This window comes from Rosa rugosa, chromosome 2 (genome assembly GCF_958449725.1).
Source record: "Rosa rugosa chromosome 2, drRosRugo1.1, whole genome shotgun sequence".
Lineage (NCBI taxonomy): Eukaryota > Viridiplantae > Streptophyta > Magnoliopsida > Rosales > Rosaceae > Rosa > Rosa rugosa.
Window position 1 is genome coordinate 21,093,333 of NC_084821.1, and position 10,842 is coordinate 21,104,174.

General features: G+C 36.2%; 1 protein-coding gene across 2 annotated transcripts; it reads left to right on the forward strand.

Moving 5' to 3' along the window:
- The first annotated feature begins 2,269 nt into the window (after positions 1 to 2,269).
- LOC133733742 (OVARIAN TUMOR DOMAIN-containing deubiquitinating enzyme 12-like) lies at positions 2,270 to 9,852 on the forward strand. 2 transcript variants are annotated; one of them, XM_062161381.1, is made up of 12 exons: positions 2,271 to 2,472; positions 2,791 to 3,179; positions 3,284 to 3,447; positions 3,974 to 4,047; positions 4,592 to 4,646; positions 5,033 to 5,107; positions 5,236 to 5,309; positions 5,395 to 5,443; positions 6,184 to 6,268; positions 8,094 to 8,150; positions 9,310 to 9,402; positions 9,483 to 9,852. In XM_062161381.1, exons 2-11 carry the CDS (start codon positions 2,849 to 2,851, stop codon positions 9,393 to 9,395), a joined length of 1,050 nt encoding a protein of 349 aa, XP_062017365.1. In that variant the 5' UTR covers positions 2,271 to 2,472; positions 2,791 to 2,848; the 3' UTR covers positions 9,396 to 9,402; positions 9,483 to 9,852. The 2 variants fall into 2 exon arrangements, 1 of the variants encoding a protein (XP_062017365.1); XR_009857864.1 differs by lacking the exons at positions 6,184 to 6,268; positions 9,483 to 9,852 and having other exon boundaries at positions 2,270 to 2,472; positions 9,310 to 9,375.
- The last annotated feature ends 990 nt before the right edge of the window (positions 9,853 to 10,842 follow it).

Genomic DNA, 10,842 nt, shown 5'->3' on the forward strand with positions numbered 1-10,842 from the left:
GTATAGTGTGGCTTTCAAATATGTTTGCTTAGGCTCAAATTCCAAATCCGTTTGCCTTGAAGCCTTGCTCATTGCTGTTCTCCATTCCGAAGGTGTCCTACACAGGAATTGGCTGCTCAGATTGGAAGATTTTGGACTGAGACACTAAAAGCTCCTACTAAGGTTGCTACTCTGTCGACTAAGACGACTCCAAGTATTTTTGGGGTGAAGCATAGTGTGTTCATGACTTTTCACGTATGGTAAGATGACCAAGCAGATTGGGGACCCTACTCCTTTAGTGGCCCTTTATTTTGAACCTCAGCTTGATCTACCTAAAAGAAAGGTCATGTTGGTGCTCCACCGAAAAAAAACGCCGAGTTGGCTAAACTTGTTGGAGTTCAAAATAGGCTTGAGTTTGAAGATGTGAAGTCTTGGAAAGTGAAGGTTACAGCTGCTGGAGATAAAAATCCTAAGAAAAAGAGGACTCCTAAATCGAAGGAGGCTAGAGCTAAGCGAGCTTTGCACATGGATGAGGAAATCACTGTCTTGGTAGATAATACGGGGGATACTTCTTCATGTATGCTGGTCCTAGTTCTTTTAGGAATAAATTAGGGTTTTTATTTGACTTTGTCAATATTAATCTTAGTATTGTCAAATTACGTGTTACTTGGAGTTTATTCTAAATAGTGACATTCTCATAGTCTATCTAGCTTATGGTGTGTTTGGATGAAAGAAAAAAGGAAGGTATTAAAATAAAAATGAGGGTAGTCTAGGTAATGGCTCAATATTGACGTAGCCCTCACAAGAGGAGTTGTTGTGGTAATATTGGTTACATCTTCATTTTAATAGATTGACACCCACTCCTTTTCAATAGAAAAATCTCCATTATAATGTAAAATATATTGCAAAGAGAGACTAACCGAACAAATCTGGCTTTTGAATTTCAATAATCCATTATCTTACTAAAGAACTTTCGCTTTGAAATTCCAAAGTACACAAGAACTTTGGCATTGCTGGTTGTTAGCTTAGACCATCTCAAATGGAGATGTCAAATCCACGTGGAGGTCTCTACTGGTAACAAAAAACATACCAAACAACTCCAACCCATATATCTTATTCTACGTGTAAATGACTTATGGACTTGGGCTGTCAAATTGGACAGAGGCAAAGAAACTGTCATTTTATTTTTTATTGTTTCTCTCTCCCTCTCTCCCTCTCTCCCTTTCCTTCTCTCTCCTTTCTTCTCTTCTCTATCGTTCTTCCTACCCAGACCAAACCCTTCAGATTCCTACTCAGATTTCCTTACCACGAATAGCTCATTCTCACCATGAATAGACCAAAACCTCTATGTCCCCAACCTCACCACGAGTAGCTGCTCACCATGGATGAGTTCGATTTCGACTAGAATTCTAATAAAATCATAAGAGAATAACAGACTAAAACTCTCTCTCTTCCATCTTACCCAGACCAAATTAACTCATGAAAAACCTTCATGATATATGTTTGTCTTAGTGGTGGCGAGATTTGAAGATGGTGAGTGGTATGTTACAGGTAGGATTTGCTGGGATGACATTTTGATGAGCTTTTGTTTGGCACCAAAGATTTGAGTTTTTTTTTTTGTGTGATTATGGGAATTGGGTCCGTGAATAAGAATTTAATGGGATTTGAGTTTATGAGAAGTGTGGCAAATCTGGAAATTGGGGTTCGAAACATGTAGAAGAAGAAGGAATTGGTGTTTTGTCAAAACCAGTGTATTACCATAGAGAGATGAAGTGAAGTTGTGCAGCAAGAAAAACAGAGAAGAAGAAGTGAGAGATATTGGGGGAAAAAAATGGTTTATTTTTGTTATAAAATATTCTAAAAAAAATAATATAATAATATTTAAATTTAACCTATCAATTGGAGTAGAAATTTATCAAAATAACAATCGACACATCGGCCTTTCAAATTTGAAATTGACACAAGCATTTCGACTATTCCATTAGAGAGATTCTCTTAGTTTGTAAAAGAAAGTGAAAAAAGTAAAATGCATTATCAGTGTCTCCCCTACGACTGCCGCGTTGTACTGGCGTATAACAATAGGCAGGTAGTCTGGTACAAATAATGGCCTTGAAACACTGAACCCAACCTCGTGACTTCCGTCACTTACCACTTTGGCCGTTTGCTGCTTCTCTCTCTCTCTCCTCATATTCCTTTTCACTCATTCTCCAAAAAAAAAAAAAAAAAAAAAAAAAAAAAAATTCCTTTTCACTGTTCCCTAGCTACCTCACTGTTCCCTTCTCTCTCTCTCTCTCTCTCTCAGTCTCTCTCTCTGCTTTCTGTGGCGTCTCGATCCCGCCCAGCTATTACCTGTACAACCCACTAATACATATTATTCTTTTTCATAAGTAAAACCCAGTTGTTATTTCTCCGTTTTAGTTTAAATAATAAACTCTCTGCTAATTGTTTCACCTCAAAGCTCGAATCTTTCTTTGATCTGCGCCTCAGCTCAAGGTGAAACATCTCCCTCTTATCTGCATTGGTTCTTTGGGTCTTTCTTTAGATTCATGAATTTTGACCATTTGTTGGGATCAGATTAGTTCCTCTGTTTGACTTGTGTGGTTAACCCATCTCTTTTTTCTTTTTGGGCAAAAGCATGTATGTAGATGTTTATTTTTTGCTCCAAGAAATTATACATCTTTTTTTTATTTTGAACTTCGAAGTCAACATAAGCAAGTGAATGATGGAGACTAGTTGTTTTGTCTTATGTTTTTTGATTTGTTAATGAAACCAGTTTCTTCCCACGTTGCTGATTGGTTCTAGTAGTTGCAGGTTCAAACTAATGTACTCTTAACCCACCACAACAACATTGAGGGTAGCAATTTTGGCAATGCTTACATACGAGCAAGACCCGGATGTTGTTCGCTGGGGACTCCAGCTCTTTGAAGGTGATCCGTATTTGAATTGTGGGTATTGTGACTCAGTTAACCAAGATGGCACTAATTATTATGCGGGGCATTATTTTAAGGAAGATGTGGTGTATGATGCGGATTGTATAAATGTGGAATATGATGAACTTATTGCTCATGCTCTTCAAGAAGAGCTGTCACTACTTGATATAGAGGACGAGCCGGGATCTGCGCCTGAGCACGTAGAGCATTTGCAAGCATCTGTCTTCCCACAAGATTGGTCACAGCAATCTATTGGAAATTATGGCTCTGGTAAATGTTATGTTGAAGAGTTATATGTTCTGGTGTTTCTGGATTTGGCAGGCTGTGGGTGGTTTGTCTTGGGTTCTTATGTATAATTCATTTGCAATTTGTAGGACAGGAGAGTGTTCAGGCAGAGGCAGATGAAGTTGGGCCTTCTACTTCGTGTTCTAGCCCAGATGAAAAGTCGTACTATGGAGATGAGTTGTCATATTCCCTAGAGCTGGCTAATGAATATACATTTGATGGAGAGAGGTTGAACCAGATGGTTCCTGTCCCTGTAAGTACAGTATTATTGGTGATGGTCAAGACTTGAGATATCATCTCAAAGCGTTTTTATTTTTCTCTCCCTTGATTAGGTTTGGTGGACCTTTTATGCTTTTCAGTTATATGTAATGTTCTGATGCTAGTTGCCTGGGCCTCATGTCACTTGAAGAACCTTTTTGATTTCTTGTTACGAAATTTATGCATGTAGACTATGGTTGAGGACTTCAGATACTGCTGCAGTGTATCAGATAATTTTTGTTGCATTTTGTCAATTGCTAAAATATGCCCCATGACACATGTTGCTAATGCTTAGTTTTTCTTCCCCTCTTCCTTTTTCCCATGGAAATGTTGAAGGGTGAATCCCTCTCTGATAAATGTGATAGTGCATTTTCCTTGTAAGGCTACATATGAAACAGGCAAGTAGACATAGTAGGTGGTGGTTGACAGGTCAAGGGTCTTATATGTTACATTTCGGCTTCTTGAAATGATATACCCAAACTGTAGTTCATACCTTTATGTTCGTTGCTGGTTTTGTGCAGCATGTTCCTAAAATTAATGGTGATATACCCTCGCTAGATCAAGCAATTTTAGATCACCAAAGGCTTCTGGACAGGTGTTGTTTTGTTGCTCTTTGTAGAATGCTTGGTAGAGTATTTCCCTCAGTCTCACTCTGTTTGTTAATAAGCAGATCTCTCTACTAATTTAATGTTGCAAAATATAAAAATTCTATTTCTAAGTTTGTTGGCAACCTTTAGATTTAAAATCTTACTGGAGGAATGGATTTATGAAACTCATAATGCAAAATGAAGTCACAATCATACATTTGCTGGGGACCTAAATCCAAATCCTGTTAGATTTTTGATATACCCATTTATATAAACATAGGACATCTTAAAGCAAATTTTACTTGTCTGCTGTTTAATATTTGTCCTCATATATGATGTCAGTCATGTCACATATCAATAGCATCACTGTATTTGCTTCTGCTCTTACCACTTGAAAGTTGTGTTAAGGTACTCAGGGGAAGCGTTTTTTTAAAAAACACCTATTACTTGTCCAGATAGAACATAGAATACAATAGTAATGTAGTAGATGGATGATGGATCCGAATGATGTCTAAATTTGAATTTGATACCTGAAATGGTTTGCTTCTGTAGGTTGCAGTTATATGGGTTGGTTGAAAATAAGGTCCAAGGAGATGGAAACTGTCAGGTTAACTTCTTTCGCTTATGAGTTTCAAATAACACAAGTATGAAACTCTTTCTATGGCCTAATTAGGATTAGTTGTAAATAATGTTACACAATGCGCACAGCTGTTCTTTGCTGTTATAGTCATATGACTCAGACATGGCATTGGTGCAATTTCTGAACCTAAAGAACCAGTTACTTTAAAATTTAAGCATATTTGTTTTACCAAACATGCACACCATCAAACAAACAAATATGGAAGTATGTAGTTGAGCAAAGAACACTGCTTAGAGGAGGTACTATTTTTTATATGGTTCATCCACTGACTACCCTGTATGTGTAGAAGCTGTTTACATGTTATGTCGCTTAATGTAATTTATGCAACTTGACTGACTAACATTGTAATCCAGTTCCGCGCTTTAGCTGACCAATTTTATCAATCTCCTGAACACCACGAATTTGTGAGACAACAAATTGTAAATCAGGTTGGCCATTTTTTTCTTTCTTTTGTTTGGCATGGCTGGCTTTTAACTAGGACTTTGGTTTTTACTGGTATTACTATTTGTGGATTTATGATTTGTTGTCTCATTTGTGCAATATCTTGAATGCTTAGCTCAAGTCATACCCAGAGATATATGAAGGATATGTTCCCATGGCTTATGATGACTATTTGGAGAAGATGTCCAGGTATTCATCCAATTTTTTTAAATCATTTCATCATCTGCTATTTTGGTGAATTTGATGTTGCTTTAATAATCATGTTTAACATTAGGAGCGGTGAGTGGGGCGATCATGTTACTTTACAGGCTGCTGCAGATTTGGTATGCTTTAGCAACTTTACTTTTGTTTCACATACTTAAAGTAGATTAGTGTTCAGTTTTTTGTTTCATGGTAAACCTAAATTTCTGTCGTTATGTAACTTCAACTTCACAATTATCTTTTCCACTTGAGTTTTACTACTGGTTTTGACTATAGTAGCCAAGAAAATGATTTTCTCCCAACGTTGTGTACCACTTTAATCGGTGAAATTGTGACTAGCCCGTGAGGTCAGTTAGGCCTCATATGCATTTTTATTGATTTAATTCTTATTGTATTTATATATGAAAGTGAGTTTGGTGCTACATATTCAGCACAAGGGCCAAAAAAAAAAAAAAAAAAACCGTTGTTAGGATCGTTTTGTAAGTTTTGTGAAGTTTGTCTCATAGGCTGCAGAATTCAAAACATTTTGTTCGAACTTAATAAGTATTATGGAACTGAACACATGCAGATAAGTATTGGCAGTTTAGGCATTTCAATTCTCAACTTTCTGAGTTTCAACTTGAAAATTTTTGGGGTTAAATTGTGTTCCAGTATATGAGCAAACCTGCATGTGAGAATATAACCTGCTATTGGACTTGATCTGATGCCAATTACGTGATGATATTGCAACTAGGGCATATGAAGGGTATCTTTTCTTTGTTCAACTGTCAAAGATGCTCACACCTCTCATATGTGCTCACATCATTTAGTTTGCTCCGTATATGCAATGTGCTTCATAACAGATGTTAATGATTTATTGCAGTATGGAGTTAAAATTTTTGTCATAACATCTTTCAAGGACACCTGCTACATTGAGATTCTTCCTAATGCTGAAAGATCGAAACGAGGTACTTTTATTCTGTGCTCAATCTGCTGGACTTTGTCTTTAAGGTCCACAGAAATAAAGCCTGCTGATGTTAGTAGCAGAACAAAGCTGAAAAGAAGTACTTACAAGTTGACAGGAATAAAACTAACTTTGCAGTATATAAGGCTGGTTGTACCACTCTGATATCATTTTCTTTCCCTGACGAATATGAGGGGCACTGCACTGCCTGAAAAGTTTCATGTTTCAATGTAGCTTTGGTTTTAGATTATGAACTAAACCAAAGAATTTTTAGTCTAAATTTATCAGCTTTTTGTGAATAGTTAAAAAACTAAAGCATTTCCATTTCCATTTCTTCCTATTCTTTTTCAACAACCAACCCAATTCAATCTAAACCCAAAATCTGTGTAGTCTGGTAAAAGACTGAGTGGATCAGGCCAGCTGAGCAACTACTACTGACCAAAATACATCTCAACTCTCTAATCAGATATGAATACCAACTCTGACAGAACTTCTAGCAATCAAAACCACCAACTGATTTAAGAACAAAATTTTAGATTTCCGTTTTTTTTCTATAGATCTATTAGAGTTTTTTTCCCACCACTTTGTGTTTAATTAAACTACTCTTTTCTTTTTCCTATAGAGGTTTTATTATTATTTTTTTAATTTGTTTTGAGCACCTGATATTGCTTGATGCTTGAACCTGTCTCTCAGAAAGTCTGAGCTGTAGAGTAGTCCATCACATACCTTAGTGGGTTCATTAAGAGGGCTCATTACAATTGTTTAGTGATAGTATGTGGTAAATTGAGTGACTTTTCATTCACTTGTAATAAATCTAAGAAGTTCTTCCGATAACATGTGTTTTCCTTGGGATTACTTTTTGTTAGAAATATGTTTTGAGTTGAGTGACTATCCACGTGTAATAAATCTAAAGAGTTCTCTGATAATATGTGTTTTTCTTGGGAAATCGCACATGACTGGTCCACAGGTGACCTCCGGGGCCAAACAATGTTTTTTGAAGAAGCATCCGTGAATTATGATTAGAAAGTCTTACTGATTTTGTTAAATTACATTGATCATAATGGGACTTGTGTAGTCTGTTACCTGCAATGGCTACCGCGTAATTATTTGTATGGAGTCACTTCCATATATAGTAGGTCACAGATGATTATCCCCCTTGTCCCACATTCTTTTTGTTCTGCTTGTTCCTAGATGAATCACGTGGCACTTTGTCATTTCTTTTTCATTAAAAAAAAAAAAAAAACTCACATTGTCGTGATGAATTATCAGAAACTTGTTTCCTCTGTATGATGAATGCAAAAGAAATGGAAAGTTGACCTATTTGTTGTATTTCAATAAATAAAATTTAGGAAACAGAGGGTGACTTTTCCATTCATGGTATAATTGATTGTACCATATCCAAACTCGTTATTCTTAATTCGATGCTGAGGTACATGTTTCCTCAAAATGGTGAAGAGTAGATGTGTCAGCATAGTAATGATGGTTTGAAGCCATGTGCATCATATTGTTCTTGAGAATATTACTTTAGTTCCATCTTTGATCGTCTAGATAATGGTATTGTAAGCACTTAAAGCACAGTAGCTGAGCAAATAAGTTGAAACTGGCATTCAATTAGCACTTCAAGCACAGTAGCTGAGCATATAAGTTAAAACTGGCATTTAATTGAAACATTTTATGAATTGAATATTGAGTTAAATGAATTGAATTATTGGGTTGACTTGTTGATAATGGAAAGTAGCAGATCCCTTTTCTTGCTCAACTCTGTTATTCCCCACCATATGCAATAAATATTTGGACTGAAATTTAATATTCCGTTCTATATTGTGCAGTAATTTGTTTGAGCTTTTGGGCAGAGGTGCACTACAACCCAATTTATTCTGAAGGAGGTACATGTTCATGCTTTTTTACTTTTTGAATATTTTGCATTGTATATTCTTTCCAGAAAATGATTTTTTTTTTTTTTTGGTGGAATGTGATTTTGTATTAGCTTTCAAATCAAATTGTTAATATTATTCATTAGGATCTTTCAGTTTATATTCATTAAGAAGGGAAGGGCAAGTTGGAAGTTAAAGATTCACTCGTTGTTTTAGTGCGCTAACCTAGTTCAGGAATCCCCAAAACACAATACAGCAATAAGAATTTCTGAAGAGCACTGCTATTACATTCCGTAAAAGTATCCTCCTTAACCATCATTTAAGAAAGAAGATTAATAACAATCACAACCTTCTAGATTAACTAAGAAATATAGAACTAGGGACAGCCATTAAAGGCAGCTCCTCCTGATGAGTCTGTGTCCGTGAATAGTTGGGTTGAGTAATATAGTATTTCTTAACCTTCGGGAGGTGAAAATAGCTCCACTCTTGTTAAGAGTCCTTAAGTTAAGATAATTGTGTGGACCAATGAGGTTTTAGTAGAAAATTGTTGGGCACCATGGTTTACTTCCCTGTTGTCTGGGGTTTGAACCCCCTCAAGATACCTACATATCTGTTTGGTAGAGTTTCCCCCTTCTAAAGATTGAAAGGGGTCGGAAGGAGGACCCAGTTTTGAGCCTGGGTCCACAAGTGGGTTCAGATGTAAAAAGAAATTTAGACACTACAAAAACCTATTATCCGAGTGCACTTTTGTAGGGTCTTTAACACATTTAATAGATAAATGGAGTTCCAGCACCTCTATTCCAAAGTCATTTTTGTTTGAGAAGATTAAGCAAGAATTTGTTATTGTATTATCCAACTAGAAATCCTAAATCAGACTAATGCAAAGATTTACCTAAAATTCCATTTTAGCTCTTCCGCTTCTGCATGAATGAACCCTATCAAGTTAGAGTTCATTCATCCATAGTGCCCTTTAATATTTATCGCTATGCCCTTCTGTTACAGATTATGAGCATTTTATAGCTTGAATCCAAATAACTGAGTAATGTAGCTACTTAGTGATATTTCTAATTATTTGGGTCAATGATGGCAATATTAACATCAACCTTTTGCCTTTTCTTTTTAATTTTCTGCGTATTCGAGTATCTTGATATCATGAATGGTTCTAATCCAGATTTGCCTACATTTGAGACGAAGAAGAAGAAGAAAAGGGGGATGTCACGTAATAAGCACTTGGAGTCCCCAAATAAATACCAATGATTGAATGGTAATGATAGACATCGCTCCTATATTGTTAATCTATTACTTCCTCTCGGAAGAATATTTGAAATCCAGCTCCTTTTGCAGGGTTCTCGTTTAATGTGGATTTTGAGGACATATTACAACGGATAACTGCTGCTAATTGTCTTAATACATGTCTGTAAACGCAACGTCTCTAGTCCACTCATAAATAAGATGCTCTACTGGTTATGAGACCTTTTTACCAGTTTGTTACTGGTTGCTAACTCCATTGTAGTTCTTTGGCACCTCAAGACTATCCTATATATGTGCAGAATATTCTTGGCTTGAGCATGGAAGTTTTTATAGTTAGCATTCTGTACTTATAGAATGTGATACTTGGTGTGCTTAATTGCCTACTTTTATGCGACTGAAACTTGAATCTCATCTCAGTGAGTTATATGTAAATCTTCATTCCTTTACTAGGGCTCATTTAAGAGTTAGCTAGCGCCCTCAAGCCCCCATTGTCTAATGTGCTCTCAAGTTTGTAATCCATGTAACATCATCTGTCATTTACATAACATTCGCTTTAAAATTGACTAAACAAGCATGAGTTTTTTATTTTATTTTATTTTTTTATATTGTTTTTTAAATAATCAACTGTGGGTGTCAATCCATTTAAAATGCAAATGTTAGTAACATTACACAACAACCTACCCTCTGCGGGGCACGTCATAATTGAACCATTGCTTAGATTACCTTGAGTAATCTAAGTTGTGGGAGAGAAAAGATTTCACATTAGAAAGATGACAAATAAAATATAATTTATAAGTAGGTGGATCGCATTCAATTATATAGAGATATTTTGTGATTAAAATCCAACACTTGATGAGTGGTTAAGTTGGGACAATATCGGTGCAATGGTAGGCAAAATGGGTCACACTGGTCATTGTTTAACATGATATCGGAGCGGGTTTCTCTCCAATTGCGTTTCTAATTGTCACGGGCCCAAATTTGGGTTCCTCATATTGCCATCGGAAAATTCTGATTGGATTGTTACCAAGTGTCTGATGTGGGTGTTGGATTGTTATATTGACCAAGCTGCCGAAATGGGACTTTGTGTCCCAATTTCCAATGTGGAATTGAATTGTTAATTGATTGCACGTGCAGACCTAGAGATAAGATGCACCTAAGGAGGCTTGTTGGAGAGGAAAGATCTACATTAGAAAAATGACTAATAAAATATAACTTATAAGTAGGTGGATCACACCTAATTATACCTAGGCATTTTGCGCTTAAAATTTAACACCTAATGGGGTTCAGTTGGGACAATATCGGTACAACGGTGGGTCACAGATCACACTTGTTGTTGTTTGACATAAGTTAACATCACTATAGAATAAAGCTCCAAGAAACCAGTAACTAGTAACCTGACACTATTAGAGCTAACATCGACCAATTCAAGTTCGAGCCCAAACTTATTCAAAAT